Raw genomic sequence first — 20,459 nt, 5'->3', positions numbered from 1 at the left:
CTATACTTCTATATATATTTTTTGTGTGAAATATATATATTGTAGATATATACTGTATATATATATATATATATATATAGATATATAGATATATATATATATATATATACAGTATATATATATATAGATATATATATATATAGATATATATACACACATATATATATATATAATACAGTATATATATATATAGATATATATATATATATATATAGATATATATACACACATATATATATATATAATACAGTATATATATATATATATAATACAGTATATATATATATATATATATATATATGCTATACTTGTATGCATGTTTTTATATCTGTGTTTCTGTTATTACGATGCACCGCTTTAATGCAATTTTCACATATAAAGCAGAATTAAAGAAGAGCATTTTGTACACATAGAAGAATATTATATTCTGCTATATCTGTAAATATGTATACACACACACACTCTACCATGATTTCTTATATAGTCAACAGTTCAAAAAAAAAAAAAATACAAGGTATAATATGACCCCTGACTTCTGGCAGAGCTCAGTATTTATATACCAATATGCTTAGTAATGGAAGAGCTTAATTGTGTGATAAACATAGAAGATGATAACTTCAGTCATATTTACAGAAAAAAAATCTCACCAATTCCTAAGCTATTCTAATTTGTAAAGTAGCTCTCTAAAACTTAGAGAATTTGCTCTGTAGCATAACATAAGAATTAGAGAGATTTTCTCACTGAATATTTGAATATTTTGTGACTATCGTAAAATGACACATACACATGGGAGAGGATTGCCTCAGTCTGTGTTACACACTAAGAAGAGGTCTCTCTCGGTCTGTCACCAGTCTGGATTCATTAATGTACAATTTGTCTGCCAAGTTAGACCCTTTTTACTTTATATATATTCCTTTCTTTTTTAATCATTTTTTACTCATATTTTAAGACAGCCTTGCTAACACTGAAATTACAAGACCTATCAGTGAGTACAGCAGAGGAAAATGGCTTTTTGAAAATGTGAAAATATTTAAAACAAGTCCAAGTAATGTTGTGTTTAGCCCACATATTTTACACACCAAGCAACACATATCTGAAATTTATGTTTGTTTCTAACTACACTGATATGCCAAAAAAAACACAAAGAAAACTTCAAAATACAAAGCCTTAAGTGAATAAAAATCATTTCACTGAGTTCAGTAAAGTACTGAATTAAATGACAGAATTATTCCTTTTATAGTGTAACTTTTTGTATAGGACTGTAGTTAGAAATAACATTTGATATTAAAAAAAATGTGTACAACTTGTATAAAAGAGAAATTCTAAAGAATAAAATGAATAATTTTCATACTCTGAGATAGCCAGATTTCCATTATATAAAAGGACAGTCAGGTATTTCTGCTGTCTAGCAAAACATATTTAAAACTAGGCACTTAATTGATTGGACTTGTTCTAAGGTTCTGATGTGGCTCTATAACTAATATGGGTTGCAGGCCCATGGGTCTGATGTGGGCATACAAATTACTGGAGCTTGATCGCCCTGTGACTTATCTCAGGTCTGATGTGGGCATACAAATTACTGGAGCTTGATCGCCCTGTGACTTATCTCAGGTCTGATGTGGGCATATAACTTACAGAAGTTGATGTTCCCAGTGGCTTTATTTGCGATTTCATGGGGGAATATAAGTTAAAAGAGATGCAGACAATGGGATCTGATCTAAGGTCAATTATGGGTATATGACTGACAGGTGTTGTATGGTCATGTGGTCCGATGAACAATATACCTACCTCTTTCCCCTAATCACCTGCTGATAGTCCATTACTTTAGATGAGGATAGCTGCAGCCCTATGGTAAGAATACTATATTGTACTGTATAATTCTCTCTTTGTTAGCGAGACATATATATGCTATGGGTTTAAACCCTACACAAAGGGGTCAAATACATATTTAAATTCACATTCAGGAGCCATAACGCATTGCTGCTCCTGAGCCGGTTAGGAGTGTTGTATGCAGGGGTTATATGATATTTAATTATTACGTTCATTTAATTAATCTTGTAAGGCAACTCTCAGACCTAGTATCAGCTTGCAGACCAAAAAATGTACTGAATCAAGCCCAGTGTCACACACCCAAGAGAGGGTCTCCTTCACTTGTTTAGTGTCAATCACAGGAGTGTGGCTCCCTTAATCTTTGAATGCCCCCCATAAAAATCATTCTGAGACATCACCAGAATCGGGTTCAACAAATACTTTGAATTAAAGGCGGTTTAGTGTTTCCTCCAGCCACCCTTTAAGTTCTTTACCTATATCTATAGGCAAATGCAGCTCAGCAGATGCCTGCAGCTACTTACTAAAAAAAGGAAGGCTTGTGGTATCATGTGCCACCCTGAAATACAACTTCCATCCCAAATTGTCCTTCCCATAACCATCTACAGTGCAAATAAAGCATGAACGTAACTCCATTGAGTTTTGGCCTACTTGGCCTTGAGACCATTAAAAACATTGCACCTCCAAGCTCCTAATATCCCATATCCCATAGCAATACACATCATAAGTCTTTCAGGAGGCAAAGGTTAAAAAACAGTGAGGTTATAATAATTAGAAAATAATAAGAATATATAAAGAAAATGGCATTCATATGTTCTTTCTCACTGTCTGTTTATCTCCTCCTACCTCCATTTGCGAAGGGGCTAAGAAAGAAGAAATTAAAATGAAATTAACGTTTATATATATAATTTTTGCATATATTGTCTTTTTTATCAGGAACAGAAGCTACTTGATGAATGAGGAGAGAAAAACATTTGACTGTCCTTGCAATCTCCTCACTTTTTTCTTTGAAGAACGTTCAGGCTTCTCCTCAAATACAACATAGTGCTTGTCTTTTCCTTGCCTGGTCACTCTCATTCCTTTCAAAGGTTTATCTGTGTTTCTTTTCTGAGATTTTGTATCTTCCTTGCAACAGAAGTAATATCCTGTTTGAAAAGTTTATTTTTCCTGTTGACCCAAAGTCTAGAACTATCATAGATATCTTGGTCTTCCTGAGAAAGACTTTGCTCCACTAGATAGTGCTATCCAAGATACCAGGACTGGGGAAGAGAAGGAAAAAATGGTTAGAAAACCAGGCAAATAGTTTTAGTTTTTAACACGTTTTCAATGAAATCTTATTAAAAAAAAATGTCTTTGTGAGTTTATATTTACTGTCAGTCAAATGTCACACCTATCCAAACCTCTGAACCTTTAAGATTTAAATCCTGGAAAAGTACTGTGGGTTGCAGTCTCAATAGTGTGTGGGTGTGGCAGGAGAGATTATGGACGTGGTCTCACATTTACAGGCAGGAATTTGGTGATTCCCAGTTTTGTAAACAAATAAAATAAATGGGTAAAAAAACAACAACCCATTTAGACAGCTTGCAGAGGTATTAATTAGTAATAAATCCTTGTAAGACACATAAGTGTGGATCAGCACTCTCTAGAATAAACTTTTTAGTGTGATATTGCATGGATGTGCTACATTTCCTCTCTATAGGTTTTATAGTAAGAAACTTTATATTATTATTAACTACCAAATGCCAATCTTCACTAAATTGGTTCAGTATTTTTGAGAGATTAGCTACAGAAAAAAAAAATATTATGACTTACCAGATAATTTCCTTTCCTTCGATACAGGGAGAGGCTACAGCTGCATTCATTACTTTTCGGAATACAGAACCTGGCCACCAGCGGGAGGCAAAGACACCCCAGCCAAATGCTTAAATACCTTCCCCACTTTCCTCATCCCCCAGTCATTCTGAAACAAGGAAAAGTAGGAGAAAAATCAGTGTGAAAAAGGTGCCAGAAGAAAAACAAATTAAATTTAAGGCCGCCCTCCGGAGAACACGGGCGGGAGCTGTGGACTCTCCCTGTATCGAAGGAAAGGAAATTATCTGGTAAGTCATAATTTTTGTTTTCCTTCAAAATACAGGGAGAGTCCACAGCTGCATTCATTACCTTCTGGAAAACAATACCCAAGCTATAGAGGACACTGAATGCTAACTTGGTTTAAAAATAAGGCGACCCAATCTGCAGGCACCACAGCCTGAAAAAATCTCCAGAATACTGCTTCAACAGCAGCAAAAAACCCCCAAAAAGTTAGCAAGACCAAGTAACTGCCAAACAAATAGGACCGTAAGAGCCCACAACAGAGACCACACAAAATCACTGATCCCAAAAGGAGCATACAAACCTCTGAGGAGATGAGAGCCCCTCTGACTATGAGGTCAGGCGAAGAAACACTCCTCCCCGAACACGACAAGGGGGGCAATCAAACTCCCAACATCCTACCCTTCCATAGGAAGAATACAGAAACAAAGTGATTATACTAAGGAGGACTGAAAGGACCTCGAGGTACGATCATAGAAAAAAAAAGGGAGAGAAGCCCCTTGTAGAACCTGAAGAAACAGTCTTGTCAGAGAGAAGACCCAAAAAGAACTGAATTACCCGACTGCAAGAGTACCAGGACCTGGAGAAAATTCCAGAACGTAACAGCTCAATGAATAGACAAATTGAAGGACCAACTGCTGCATTGATACAGAGAACTGATGCAATCCCAGACAAGAAGTCTAAGTCTGGACTGAAAACAATTGAACGCAATTTCCTGACCGCCGGCCACGTTCTTGTAAAAAGAAATGAACACCAAGGGTTCATGACCCCAGTAAAGAACAGAAACATAGATATTGACGGCAGATAAGAGCCATAGGCCCAGGAAGTCTGCCCGACCTTACCTAACAGTATAAACTTATCTAGTTCGTAGGATAGCCTTATGCTTGTCCCATTCATTTTTAAAGTCCCCCACAGTGTTTGTTGCTACTACCTCTTGAGGAAGTTTATTCCATAAATCAATCACTCTTTCTGTAAAGAAGTGCTTCCTCAAAGCACTTCTTTACAGAAACAGATAACTAGATCTGCTTAGGAGCTCACGTATCCGGGCAGAAGCAATGGATTAAACCACCCCTAACCGCACATCTGTTAGACAGCCCGGCTAACCCTCAGGCTAATAACTAGCTGTCCTATCAAGAACTGGCTAAGAACCCTATCTCCAGGACACCCTGGAAGGACCAAAGAGAACCTCAAGAGAAATATAGAATAAGAGAGAACCAACACCCCCCCCCCCACCAAACCAGGGAGGGAAGGCCGTCAATCCAATAATGAAACGAGGGACCAGCTACAAGCTGAGGAAAGGACCCACACCCTTCTGAAAAACCCCGTTCACGATACATCAAGACACCAAGGACGAAGACCTTGTCAAAACTCCATAAGAAGGAGCACCCATATTGAGGAAGATCAACCACAAAAACAAGTCGTAGCACAAAAAAGGAGCAATCAGGAACCCTGATGCATACCCCTGACAGACTGAATCAACCCTGAAGAGGTGATATAGTCGAAGGGAACAAGGGAGAATAAACTTCAAAAAGAGCCCAACTGGAAAACTCAGAAGAAATCTAAGAGAAGGAATCCCAGAAGACACTTGAGGCCAAACCTGCTGGATTTTATAGCCTAACTGTCCCAGTAGACCAAAGGTAGGTTTCCCGGATAGGGAAAAATATACCGCAGACTGGCGACCAGATAGCAACATGCCAAGCTGAATAATTGGACTGCAAACACCCACCCACAGTACCGCGAAGGACTGAAGGAAAACAGCAGGGCAAGCCCATAGAGTATCTTAACTCAGAAGGCCTAGGAAACTTCCTGTCTGATAATTCAAACAGAATCATAAACCACCCTGGAGCCAAAACCAGCTGCAGCTGGATTCAAACTCCCAATCCTCAGGCTGCCAGGTGGCTAAGCTATTTACCAGACCAACATAGCCTGCGCCCAGGAACTCCATTCCCAGACCAACTGGCAAGGACAAGAAAGATTCTTTAAAACTCCCAGCAGACGATGGAGAACCAGAAACGTCAAAAATAGGAGCAACCAGAACCCAAATTAAAACAGGATACTGTATAACCCCCCCCCCATATCCTAGAAAAGCTAGGATCAAAAACGAAGTAACTGGAAAACAATACGGTCCCTAAAATTCAGATTTCCTCAATATAATGATAGGAAAATATCCATTCCCCTGATAATGGAAGATAGGACAGTATATCAACTCTCAAGAGGAAGAAGAAATAAGTTCTGCATAGAGAGCATAGAAAGCCAATAAAAAAAAAGAGAACCCCTATGGAGTACCAATAGAGGAGAAAATACACCCCTGTGAAAAGGAACCAGGAAAAAGACTCCAAAAGTCACCTATCCTCCTCTCATAGAGAGAGGTTAAACCTAGCTCTTAAAGAAATCTGCCACAGCAGAATTCAAACTCCAGACAGCTTTGCAAAGCAGGATATAAACTCGTAGGCCACTTGGACTGCATACGATCCAATATTAGACACCCAACCAAGATGATATAACCAGGACAACATCCAGGATAGAAGGGCTTAGTCTTGGACATATCGAGGGAACATCACGCCGACCAGAGACAACCGTCTAGGTTTTTTGTTTCTTTTTTTTTTTTTTACTTCCATCAATCGCGACATGAAAATCACTAATACCAGATCCCAGAGCGAAAAGTCTTCCTAAGAAGAGCTTCAACAAAATCTCACGCTCAAAAATAACAGGAAATAAAAAACTTATCCTAACCAGATTAGAAAAGAAATTAGGCAAGCGCACACAAGAGATAGCCCAAGGGAAAGTGAAACCGACAGGTACCGTCCGTCATGCGACACAATTCCTCAAGAGCTCCGAACTAGGAATCTGATACAAAAATAAAGAATAACAATATAGAGGCAATAAGGAATAGGATCAACATCCCTCCAGTTGCCTAAACAAGCTCGCTATCTGAATCTGTAGACTGAGATTTAGCTGACGGATCAGAAATCGGATCCTCTAATGTTGCCAAAACTTCTCAGAAGTACACGCAGATGAGCCATTCTAAATTTAAAAGCAAAATCCACCTCCTCCAGAGCATCCAGGGTCTCTGACCCTGGAGGTAGTACCTCTGAAGTCTCAGAGGACATCGCTTCACCAGAAGACTGATTGGATACCAAAGTCCTCTTACATGCTGGACCTTGGTCAGGAGTACACGGATTAAGTCTTCGCTTGCACGTGGCAGGAAGATGCAAATGCGCTAAGGCCCGAGAAATGACCATGCAAAACCGTGCAGTAACCTCTGGTGGAAAAAGGCCTTCTTCAGGAAAAGGGGTAACAATATGCGGGGCAACCGCCTGTGAAGAAACAGAAGATGTTAGGGAACGCACCTCACGGGATGCCGAATCCTCAGATGCAGATGGCTCAGTGGTCTCTAACGTTCCAGCATGGGAAGATGAGAACACTCTATTGCGGCATACGGAACATAATTGAGAGGGCTGGGTTATCCGGGCCTCCTCACAATATACACAGGTATCAAAATCTGAATCAGATGAAATCCCCTCTAACATATCAGAATCCTCCATACCTCGACTAAATACATTATGGTCAAAAACAACTGGCACCTTATACCCCCAATGGCTGGGGCACTCACCACCTCCTATGACCCAGACAGGTAGAGAAACGGATCCTCTCCGCAGTCGTACGGTCAGGAATACGGAATGGGAAACCAAAAAATGTGACCGCACCCGGTCACGTGGTACAACGTGCAGGATTCACTTCGCTAAGAAAAGCACGCCAGTCCATAAAACAGTGCCGCTCGAAATAACATGTACGTCCCGTAAAGCCTATGAGCCCCAAATGTCCTTGCACATAAACAGTCAAAATCACATAACAAACATGATTAAAGCCCCCACTGTTCAATAATCCCCCTCCGGAGATATTAACCCTTGATTCCATAAAGATAAAGGAGTCCCACTTAGACCCTGTCTTCTAACATTACAAGTATGTAAAGATTGAAACGATCTTACTGGAATCTATGCCGTGGAACAGTAACACGGTCCTCCAAGTTTGAAAGATTGTAGCAGCGCTTCTGACATGAACTCGGGTGCAGAAAAGCAGGCAGTGGAACTCGTCAATGCTGATTGCTTATGGAGCTGTTAATATGAGTCGGGATGGTATCGCAGAAAGACTCTCCCTGCATCTCCAGACTCTAACCTTTATCATTGCTCTCACTGAGAGGCTGACAAGACTACTTAAAACTCCAGTTTCATCTCAAAGAGTACTACCATCTATAAGGGACTCTCCGTAATCTTCCGACACTTCTCTGTCAACCTCCTGTGAAGAAAGGCAAAGAATGACTGGGGGATGAGGGAAGTGGGGGAGGTATTTAAGCCTTTAGCTGGGGTGTCTTTGCCTCCTCCTTCTGTATTCCCAAAAGTAATGAATGTAGTTGTGGACTCTCCCTGTATTTAGAAGGAAAAGTGTAAAAAGCTGACTATAAAATATCACAAGAACATTAAATAAAAAATAGTAAGTGTTCAGTGAACAGTTAGTCTTCTGCTACTATCCAGTTGGAGGTTGGGGAAAAAAATAGCCAATCAGCAGTACTGAGGTCATGCTTTGCTTTACTGTGATCTCATGAGATTTTATAGTAAATTCCCTAATTAAATTCCCTAAAGAGACATGAAACCCAATTTTTTTCTTTCATGATTCAGATATAGAATACAATTTTAAAAAGTTTCCAAATTACCTCTATTATCAAATTTGCTGTGTTCTTATGTTATTCTTTGTTGAAGATACATCTAGATAGGTAGCGTGCACGTCTGGAGCACTACGACAGGAAAAAGTGCTGCCACCTAGTTCCCTTACTAATGTGTAACATTCTTGCAAAACTGATGCCATATAGTGCAGCTTACACAAGCACATTCATGAACTTATCTTCTTGCAAAATATACCAAGAAAACAAAGAAAGAAAATGTAATAATAGAAGTAAATTGGAAGGTTGCTTAATATTGTAGGCTCTATTTGAATCATGAAATAAACTTTTTGGGGGTTTTATGTCCCTTTAAACTGAGTAGGGAAATAACATGACTGTGTATGTCAGATGCACGCTCCCTTGCAAGTCCTGGCATATTGATTGGATACTTTAATTCCCTTTACAATGGGATTTGGTTAATAAGATTATTTTGAGGCAAAACATAAATTATGCTTACCTGATAATTTCCTTTCCTTTTGTACAGGGAGAGGCCACAGCTGCATTCCTTACTTGTGGGAAATATTGAACCTGGCCACCAGGAGGAGGCAAGTAGTGATGGGTGTGGGGAGCGCTCTAAAAGAGCTGTGAGTATAAACTATGATTTGAAGTGTGTATACACTGTGATAGAATGTGTATGGATTTACCAAATATAATTTCTTTGAATAAATATAATTACTTTGAATCATAAATTTTTGTGTGGTTCTGGTGTTATATAGTGTCTCTCCAAAAAATGTGAACAAATAAACAAACAAAAACAAAACGTTGATTCTTAAAATTCTTCAAGGACAATTTTTATAAAATCCTTCTATTTATTCAAAATGTGTATGCTCGGTGTATTATCACTGTACCTTTAAATAAATTGATGTGCCTCTAAATAAATTGATACACAAATTGTGCTTCAAAATGGATAGACAAACAAATCGTTATGAATTTAAAACGTGATGAATTTAAAACGTGATGAATTTAAATGAATAAACAAACAAATCGTGATGAAAAAAAATGACTTAACTTCTAGATGAATAAACAAACAAATCGTGATAAATTTAAAAAAACTTTACTAAGATAAAAAACAGTATAAGATCGTTTCAATCGTATTTTATGGTTATACCATACAATGAATCTGTTTAGAGCATGTGGGGGTACATCTTTATCGTAAAACAATTCTAAAAGTTCGGATTTTTAATCCTTATGGTGGAAGTTCGGATTTGTAATCCTTATGGTTTTCTTAAGTTGTGGCCACAACCAATTTTAAAACAGTTAAAATCCAAATGTAGTACTGTGCTGTTGTTAATTTTGCAGTTTATTCTCCCCCTAACCGGACCTCTGATATTCCTTACCTCCGTGTTTTCTTTGTATTACCTTGGGTTCTGGGAAGAGTGCTTTTTGTAAGTAGGTCGAGTTCTCCAAGCGGCTTTGCCGCTGTTTGAATTTCCTCCGCAACTACTTCCTACCCTGATGTGCGTGTGACGTTGACGTTGTACACGGAGGACCAATCAGGCAACCGGATCGTGGGGGGAGTGTTTCTTGTACTGGAGCCAATCTTTCCACACTCGATGTCAGGTTTTCTACGCGTTTCAGCGCCGTAACTTGCGCCTTTATCAAGACTGTATAATCTGGTGTGTCTTTTAGGCTCCTATATAGTCCTGTTGAGGTTAGGATACTCCCCCTAATTAATGCTCTAATATGTTCCGGTTTATAAATTATCATTTCTTAGCCTTATTCATTTTCTTTCAATGGCAGATTCTTTGTATACAACTAATGTTGTTAACACATTTATACTGAAATATATTTGTTGAAAATAAAATAAATAAATAAATAAAATAAATAAAACATGTGAGTGAGAAGTGATGTTTAGTGAAAATGTGAAGGGAGACTGTGGTGTGTTAATTCAATTGTTGTCATATTCGATTGAGTATGAGGATATGTGCCATCAAATAATGGTTATTTTCTATCGGGTGATCAGTACACTATTGTACTTTTGTTATGGCAATACTGTTCACTGTTTTCACTGCACTCACAAGAAAGGATTCAAGTTAAGCTCTGCATTGAGGCCATATGGTGTGAGAGTATTGAATTTGAATATGAGTTCAGCTTCCTTTAATAGTAACATATTTTCCATATTACCTCCTCTGTTATTATGTATCTTTTTTATACCCCAGTATGTGAATCCTATTGGTTTTTTTTTATGTTTTTCTGTGAAATGTTTAGATAATAGATGTTTGCAATTACCTCTTTTAATGTTGGATAGATGTTCTCTTATTCTATCATGTAACGGTCTACTCGTTTGCCCTAAGTATTGTAATTTGCATTTACATTGGATTAAATAAATTACATTTGTATCTGAACACCTAATGGTGTCTCTTATGGGGTATTTATAGTTGTTATTGGAGGATATTACTACTTTACTTTTTTTACCATATTTGCACGCTTTACAGCTTGTGCAAGGAAAAAAACCTTGCAGAGCATTTCCATATAGGTCTTGGTCTCTTGGTTTAGATGATTTGTTAAATTGACTGGGTGCCAGTATACTTCCCAGATTATTTGTCTTCCTGAATATTAGTGTAGGTCGTGATTTTACAATGTCAGTTAGTAGTGGATCTTTTCTAATTATGTGCCAGTGTTTATCTAGAATCTTTTTTATAATCTTATGATCTTCACTGTATTCTGTAATGAATGATATTTGGTTATGTAATAAGTTTTTGTTCTTATTTGTATATTTTAATAATTCTGTTCTATCTTTATTTATCGCTTGATTTTTTGCTTCTTGTATTATTTTATCTTTATATCCTTTCTCTTTAAATTTCCTTTCCAAAGTGTTCGCTTGTTTCTGAAATGTATTTTCATCTGTACAGTTTTTTCTTATCCTATAGAACTGGCCTTTAGGTGTATTGTTGATCCATCTTTCCAAATGACAGCTATCCGGATGTATGTAACTATTTGTATCTGTAGGTTTGAAATATGTTTCTGTTGTGATGGTGTTATTTATAATATTTATTTGAACATCTAAAAAATGTATATTTGTTTTACTATATTCATGGGTAAAACTTAAACCCCAAGTGTTATAATTTATGTCTTCTAGAAATAAATTGAGGAGTTCTTGATCCCCTTTCCAGATCAGAAACATATCGTCTATGAATCTCCTATAGAGCACAAGGTTTGCACCCCATGGGGAGTGTAGGATATATTTATCCTCAAACCTCCCCATGAATAAGTTAGCGTAACTGGGTGCAAACCTTGTGCCCATAGCTGTTCCTTTTAATTGTAAATAAAATGTTTGGTTGAAGTTGAAATAATTATTTTCTAATATGAATTGCATACAGTTTAAAATAAATTTAATCTGTGGATTTTTCATTTCATAATCTGTGTTCAAGTAGTATTCTGCGGCTTCTATTCCTAATTTGTGTTGTATGTTGGTGTATAATGAATTGACGTCGCATGTGACTAATGTGTAGTCCTCTTGCCATTTTATTGTTGTTAATGTATTTAAAAAATCTGTGGTGTCTTTTAAATGAGAAGGTAAGTTTTGTACGTATTTTTGTAGGAATGAATCCACATATTGTGACATATTAGAAGTAAGAGCATCAATTCCTGAGATTATTGGACGCCCTGGTGGGTGGTCTAGTGTTTTATGTATTTTAGGGAGGTAATAGAATATTGGAGTTTTTGGATATTGTATATTTATGAATTGATACTCTTGATTATTTATTATTCCTGCTGTTTTGGCAATATTTAAAATTGTTTCGAAATTTTTTGTTTGTTTTTGAATAGGGTTAAATGATAATTTTCTGTAGGTTTCTGTGTCTCCCAGTATTCTATTGGCTTCCATAATGTAATCTTTAGTATTTAATACAACTAACCCTCCGCCTTTGTCTGCTTTTTTTATTGTGATGGTTGGGTCTTCTTTAAGTTCTTTTAAGATAGTTCTCTCTTTTTTAGTTAGATTAGATGGTTTTCTTTTATTGATTTCACAATTCTCTATTTCTTCTTTTATTAGTTTTTCAAACATTTCAATATGTGCTCCTTTGTCTTGTGTCGGATAGTATGATGATTTAGGTTTAAGTGATGTGTGAATGTATTCTGATTTTTTAGTTTGTATTTGATTCTCTTGGGGATTTTTCAAAAAATGTCTTTTTAAGGTGAGTTTGCGTATAAATTGGTTTGCATTTATTAGGGTGTTGAATTTGTTTAACCTAGTAGTTGGGGCAAATGATAATCCTTTAGCTAGGACATTTTCCTGTTCTCTATTTAGGGGTTTATCACTTAAATTAAAAATGCCTTTATTAATGTTATTGCTTTCTGTTGTGTTTATCTCGTTTTTTTGTGCTTTCCTGGGCTCTCTGCCTCTTCTTCCTCTACTTCCTCTAATCTTCTTTTCTTTTGATTTTTTAATCTCTCTCTGTTTTCTTGTTGTATAGTGTTGGATGTGGATGGGTGTTCTTGTCTTATCCCTAAAAAATGTTGATTGTCATCATCTATGGTTTCCAATACATCATATCTATTATCAAGTTCTATCTTTCTTTGTGAGTCTCTGGTTTCTTTATTATTATTGTGATATCTATTATGATTTGGTTCATATTCCCTATAATATTGTTGTTGTCTTGGGTGGTCATTATATGAGTCGTGTCTTCGTCTATCATGATTGGAATTCAGTTCTTCCTGATTGTGATATCTGTACTCTTCTCTTTCATGGTAATTCATATTTGGATTGTGTGTGTTTCTTCTCCAATTTTGTCTGCTGCTCCAATCATTTGTGTAGTGATCTCTATTCTTCCAATTTTGTGTGTAATTATTTCTATAATCTCTATTTGAATATCTGTATTCCCGATTTTGTGTTGGGTTATGGTTGTAATTGTAGAATCCACCTCCATAGTTATTGGTTCTACTTCTGTGATAGTTATCTGTATCTCTATAATTTTGCCCATAATCATTTCTATGGGTTCTAAAATATCTATTGGAATGATGTCTAGAATTATATTCTTCTCTGTGTCTATCTGGATATGTCCCTGTGTGTTGTTCATAATTATCTCTATATTCTTTTTTTACATTTTTAATCCATTGTTCTCTATTCGTATGATCACTTCTTTTATTTGAATATTGTTGATTGTTTTTATTCGTTTTTTTAAAAAGTTCATTATTTCCTTTTTTATTTGTGTTGTTCTTATCTGTATCAATTGTTTCCGCTTGGAGAACTCGACCTACTTACAAAAAGCACTCTTCCCAGAACCCAAGGTAATACAAAGAAAACACGGAGGTAAGGAATATCAGAGGTCCGGTTAGGGGGAGAATAAACTGCAAAATTAACAACAGCACAGTACTACATTTGGATTTTAACTGTTTTAAAATTGGTTGTGGCCACAACTTAAGAAAACCATAAGGATTACAAATCCGAACTTCCACCATAAGGATTAAAAATCCGAACTTTTAGAATTGTTTTACGATAAAGATGTACCCCCACATGCTCTAAACAGATTCATTGTATGGTATAACCATAAAATACGATTGAAACGATCTTATACTGTTTTTTATCTTAGTAAAGTTTTTTAAATTTATCACGATTTGTTTGTTTATTCATCTAGAAGTTGTCATTTTTTTTCATCACGATTTGTTTGTTTATTCATTTAAATTCATCACGTTTTAAATTCATCACGTTTTAAATTCATAACGATTTGTTTGTCTATCCATTTTGAAGCACAATTTGTGTATCAATTTATTTAGAGGCACATCAATTTATTTAAAGGTACAGTGATAATACACCGAGCATACACATTTTGAATAAATAGAAGGATTTTATAAAAATTGTCCTTGAAGAATTTTAAGAATCAACGTTTTGTTTTTGTTTGTTTATTTGTTCACATTTTTTGGAGAGACACTATATAACACCAGAACCACACAAAAATTTATGATTCAAAGTAATTATATTTATTCAAAGAAATTATATTTGGTAAATCCATACACATTCTATCACAGTGTATACACACTTCAAATCATAGTTTATACTCACAGCTCTTTTAGAGCGCTCCCCACACCCATCACTACTTGCACATTTCTATACATCTGATATTGGGAGCATATCAGATTTGGGGAAGCTAGTTGAGTCCTATCTACATATCACTCCACACTTTCCTTTTCTTGCACCAGGAGGAGGCAGACACCCCAGCCAAAGGCTTAACTACCTCCCCCACTTCCCTCATCCCCCAGTCATTCTGCCGAGGGAACAAGGAACAGTAGGAGAAATATCAAGGTGAAAAAGTTGCCAGAAGAAAAAGTTAAATTTTTAGGCCGCCCATCGGAGAACACTGGCGGGAGCTGTGGACTCTCCCTGTACAGGAGGAAAGGAAATTATCAGGTAAGCATAATTTACGTTTTCCTTCTTAAAACAGGGAGAGTCCACAGCTGCATTCCTTACTTGTGGGAAATTATACCCAAGCTCTAGAGGACCTGAATGCTAACTGGAGGGGAAAAAAGGAGAGGCGGACCCCATCTGAAGGCACCACAGCCTGCAAAAACCGAAGGTTGCTTCTACAGAAGCAAAAAAAATGTGTTAAAATTTAGGAAAAAGAATGTAAGGAGACCCAGGTAGCCGCCTCACAAATCTGATCCATAGAGGCCTTATTATAAAGGGCCCAAAAATGACACAGCTCTCAAAGAATGAGCCGTAAACCTCTGAGGAGCCTCGTGCCCCGCTGTCTCTTATGCCAAGCGGAAGATACTCCTATACTAAAAGATAAGGAAGCCAAAGAGCCAACTGACCCTTACGATTCCCAGATAGAAAACAGAGAAAAAAATCTTTCTATGCATGAGTAGCCCGAAGAAGAACCGAACCTATATGGAAAATGTTCCCTCAAAGAAAATGGAATAGGACATAAGAAAGGAACCACAATTTCTTAATGGAAATTGCGATTTGAAATCCCTCGGGTGAAGATCTTATCCCCAGATAAGGGACACGTCTGAAAAAGACATCCGGACCGAATGACCGCCCCCCAGAGAAATGATCGCTGAAAGCAAACAGTAGTGGGTCTCCGCCCACTATCAAAACCCGAGATACTACCCCTATCACTAGGGAGACTCTCGATCCCCTCAGAAGGAGCACTAAGCCACTGAGAGAAAAAAAACATACTATAATCTAAAACTGGGACTAGTCCAGTAGACTATGCTTCAGGACAAAGTAATTGACTGAAATCCGTGAAAAAGCCAGGAGGGAACCTCCCAAGTCCACAGACCCCATGCTTTCCTGGCATGACCTCACCATCCTAACGTTCAAAAAGATGACCCTCAGGACAAGGGGATCTGGACAAAAAGGCTAGAGAGTGATACCCTCAACCAGTAGTCCAGGAAAATCTGTTAAGATAGATTTGAACACAACTCATCACTCCTGCCTTAGCATACACTGATCCTCGGCTGAGATGGGCCCTGACAAAAGAAGCGAAGTCCGAGAAGGACCACATGACAAACCCATACCACCACCGAGCTAGCGATGCCTGAAGGAGGTCTGAGAGCACGACCTGGTGAAGCTATTTAGAAGCTCACAAGTCCCATAAGAGAGTCCTCCAGCCTATGAAGACAAAAAATAGCATCCAGAAACTACCCTGGAGCCCTACACCAGAAAACTCTAGTCAAGTATTCTACCATCCCTGAAGAACGGGGAAGACAGATGAAAAACCTTAGCGGTCTCTATCAGACGAGGCGTAGACGATTCGAACCAGAATCCTCTACACAAGAGAAGCTACCGCTAGATCTGGAGTCTGGCAATGCCAAAAATCCCTGGACTCCTAAAATTTCTCAAAGCAGAAGTGAATCTGTTCGGAAACATCACCTTAGGAACCGGAGAATGAAAAATATGAAAACCTTCCTCAACAGTGGTCCTGCACTGCTCTTCCCGTACCAAGAGTAGAGTGAACCATATGGTCTCCTTCCGGAACGAGGAGAAAAGAGAAGCTTGCTTAGCACCTTAGGGCCCAAATAGGACGGGATTAGCCCCCGCTCTGTGGGACCATCAACAAAACAGTTTGAATAATATCTCAAACCTCACTCAGCAATAATCCCCAGTGACAATGACTCCAAAGGAGAACAAAACCGGCACCCACCTGAAGAGGTGTCCCTCTCTGTCTGGAAGACAGGGACAAGAGAAGGAAAAATCCTGGGAGGCTGAGAATCAAAGCCTAGCCATGACCTCCAAAACCCACGGGTCCTGGACGATCCTGAAAAACACAAAATGAGCGATAGACTATCCCTAACGCGATCCAAGATAGGACCCGGTACTGGTCCCTTCTGCCAACCTAGGTTCAGCGGGCTTGTGCTCTGTATGCAGTTATTCCAGGACTGAGTCATCTTCCAAAAACGATAAACACTTGGAGTGCTCAAGCTTAGCGGCTCTAACCGCAAGGAAATAATAAAACAAAGAAAATTTGTCTCTCATATTCTCTTTCTCTTCCAAACGGAAAACTGCAGAATAGCGGAATCAAAACAAATCTTTCCCTCGTTCAGAAGGAAAAATTAGATTCCAAAGCCATATCTGTCAGAGCGAATAAGGCCTGAGCAGAAAAACTGGAAGCCCTAGTTTTGGGGCTAGAAAACTGTGAAGTCACAGATAAAAAAAAAATATAATCTCCAAAGACCTATAGTTCCTTGGAAATATCGAGGGAACCTCCTCGAATCAAGACAGAGATGTTTCAAGTCACCAAGTCGACAATATGCAAATATCCCACGTGAGGAATATCCTCATGAAAGGAGTTTCCTCCAAGAATCCAGAGCTCTAAGATTGAACTATCCCCAAATAGAACAGTAAAAATGATAGGCAAGCGCACACAAAGAGTTAGCTAAATAGGGATGGGCAACAACCCAACCCCCCTCAAGAGCCCGGAACTGGGAATTTTAATAAAACAAAAAGACGTAAGGGAAAAGGATCTCTATCCCTTCCCGCCCTAATCAACTTTGCCATCTGATTCAGGGCTCTGAGAGTCAACTGGCAGATCAATACTAGGCATCTCTAATATCGACAAAACCTCTCTTAGAAGGAAGCGCAAGGGTGCTACCTTAAGTCTAAATGCAAAATCCTCCTCTGCCGGAGGACTAGAGGCAGCAGACTCCAACCCATAAGGTCCGTACTCTGAAGCCTCAGAGAGAACCTCATCCTCAGATGACTGATCGGATACAACCGTCAATTTACATGATGCTCCCTGGGCAGGAGTGCATGGATTAACCCTTCGCTTGTGCGTAGCCGTACGAGGAAAAACGGCTAAGGCAGCAGACATCGCTATACAGAACTGCGCAGTAATGTCAGGTGGAAAAAGGCCCCCTCCAGAAGGAGGATTAGAGGTACAAGGGGAAGCTGCATGTGTAGGATCAGATGACTGCAGGGGACAAACCTCACGGGACGAAGATGATGAAAACACCCTGTTGCGGCATATGGAACATAATTGAGAGGGCTGGATTACCTGTGCCTCTTCACAATATACACAGGTATCGAATTCTGTCGTAGAGGACTCATCCTCTAAAACATCAGAATCCTCCATAACTAGGTAACTTTTATAATCAAGAAAAAAAACAACTGGCACCTAAACCCCCAATGGCTGGGGCACTCACCATCTCCTATGACCCAGACAATGTAGAGAAAACTCGCTCCTCTCCATAGTCACTCGGTCAGGAATAGGAAATGGAAAACCGTGACCACTCCTGGTCACACGGTGCCCAATGCAGGACCGCCCCTGCTAAAAGAAAAGTGCGCCAAGCTTAATAAAACTGAGCAGCTCTCAAAGTAAAGGATCAACCTTCCATATCAGCCCACAAGCCCAAAACATCTCAAGCAGCATAATCACAAACTAATATGATTAACACCCAACTAATATGATTAACACCCAACTGTTCAACAATCACCCTCAGGAGATATTAACCCTTGATTCCATAAAGATAAAGGAGTCCCACTGTGACCCTGTCTTCTAGCGTTAACATACTGTTTATGTGTAAAAAATGAAACAATCTTACCGGGATCTATGCCGTGGAACAGAAACATGGTCCTTCAAGTGTGACATGGACTTGAGTGAAGAAAAGCAGGCAACGAAACTTGTCAACGTTGATTGCTTAGGAGCTGTTAATCTGAGTCTGGATGGATTCACAGAAAGATTCTCCCTGCATCTCCAGACTCTAACTTTCATCAATGCTCTCACTGAGAGGCTAACAAGACTACTTAAAGTGATGGTCAAGTATGACTAACTACATCTTGCGATCCTAATGTAACTAGCAAAATAATGTGACTTTCATTCATCATTTCGCCATATTCATTCTAGTTTGTGCGCTATCTTATATTATTTTCCTACCTTACTAATATCCATCCTCCTCCCGTCGATTGTCCGCCATTGTTTTTTCTGCCGTCACGTGTTTTTATTATCCAATTACAGTACAGGCCACTCGGGGAATCAGCTCTAAGTAAAAACACCCTTATTCAATTCTGCGCATGCCCTAGCTCCGTAACCGTGGTGAGACAGAGATTAGGATGCGATTACGGAGCTAGGGCATGCGCAGAATTGAATAAGGGTGTTTTTACTTAGAGCTGATTCCCCGAGTGGCCTGTACTGTAATTGGATAATAAAAACACGTGACAGCAGAAAAAACAATGGCGGACAATCGACGGGAGGAGGATGGATATTAGTAGGGTAGGAAAATAATATAAGATAGCGCACAAACTAGAATGAATATGGCGAAATGATGAATGAAAGTCACATTATTTTGCTAGTTACATTAGGATCGCAAGATGTAGTTAGTCATACTTGACCACCACTTTAAAACTCCAGTCCCATATCAAAGGGCAGATACCCTTTCTAAGGAACTACTCCGAAATCTTCTGACACTTCTCTGCCAACCTCCTGTGATGAAAGGCAAAGAATGACTGGGGGATGAGGGAAGTGGGGTGGCTATTTATGCCTTTGGCTGGGGTGACTTTGCCTCCTCCTGGTGGCCAGGTTCAGTATTTCCCACAAGTAAGGAATGCAGCTGTGGACTCTCCCTTTATTAAGAAGGACAATATCTTCTTTTTGAGATAGAGATTATGTTCAGGTGATATTTTCTCATCTGCTTTTTACTGTTATGCTGCCTCACTTTCAAATGCTTTAACATTTGAGTATCATGTCCCTTTAAGGGAACCTTAAATTAACTTTATTAAAGCACAGACAACCAGGTGGTATTTACAGAGGTATTTGCAAGGTCACTTTTGATGACCAGTAATGCTTGATCTTCCCGCTTAAAATGTGATAGAGGAACCATTAAAGACTTTTAAGGGAACCATTGTTGACATATTCCTTCTTGCTGCCAACAAAAACATTTTACAACAGCAATCATACAAACAGCCTACAACATTTTAGTTTTCTAACAAAGGACAGTTTTACATCTTGTTTACTAACGCATACAACAATTTCAATATCCCTGTAAATAAATTGCAACATTTTGACTATAGGACTTACTCATTACCTTTAATTTCAATCACCAATCCAAACTTATGATCTACAGTACCATATACTAAAAAATAAACAAATATTATTATTATTATACTTTATTTATGAAGCGACAACAAATTCTGCAGCACTGTCCATGGGAACAATTGATTTAAATAAAACAATGATATAAAGCTTGTAAGAGACAGGACGAAATTTGACAAACACATACTCTTTTCTCTTTGCCCATCCCCCTCCATCCAAAACAAATGCTAAAAAATGATGCAAAAGTGATATAACTATAAAACACTGTGCACAAAATACCCCATTGGGTAAACAAATTAAATTCTGATTGGGATGTTTGTAGAAAGCAATCAGGAATGTCCTCCTTGAAAATGGGA

At 38.3% G+C, this 20,459-nt stretch overlaps 1 protein-coding gene across 5 annotated transcripts in view; it reads right to left on the bottom strand.

Moving 5' to 3' along the window:
* Positions 1 to 2,641: 2,641 nt before the first annotated feature.
* Positions 2,642 to 20,459, bottom strand: part of NFIC (nuclear factor I C) — a 261,712-nt gene continuing 243,894 nt past the window's right edge. For 4 of the 5 annotated variants that reach the window (XM_053703106.1, XM_053703104.1, XM_053703107.1 and 1 more), the window contains one exon: positions 2,642 to 3,086. In XM_053703106.1, coding sequence (XP_053559081.1) covers positions 3,069 to 3,086 — 18 coding nt within the window. In that variant the 3' untranslated portion in view covers positions 2,642 to 3,068. Of the gene's footprint in view, positions 3,087 to 20,113; positions 20,144 to 20,459 lie in introns of those variants that run through there. The other variant, XM_053703105.1, reaches the window with a different exon arrangement.

Source organism: Bombina bombina, chromosome 2 (genome assembly GCF_027579735.1).
Source record: "Bombina bombina isolate aBomBom1 chromosome 2, aBomBom1.pri, whole genome shotgun sequence".
Taxonomy (NCBI): Eukaryota; Metazoa; Chordata; class Amphibia; order Anura; family Bombinatoridae; genus Bombina; species Bombina bombina.
The sequence above is the reverse complement of the archived record's forward strand: the minus strand, read 5'-3'. Positions and strand labels throughout refer to the sequence as shown.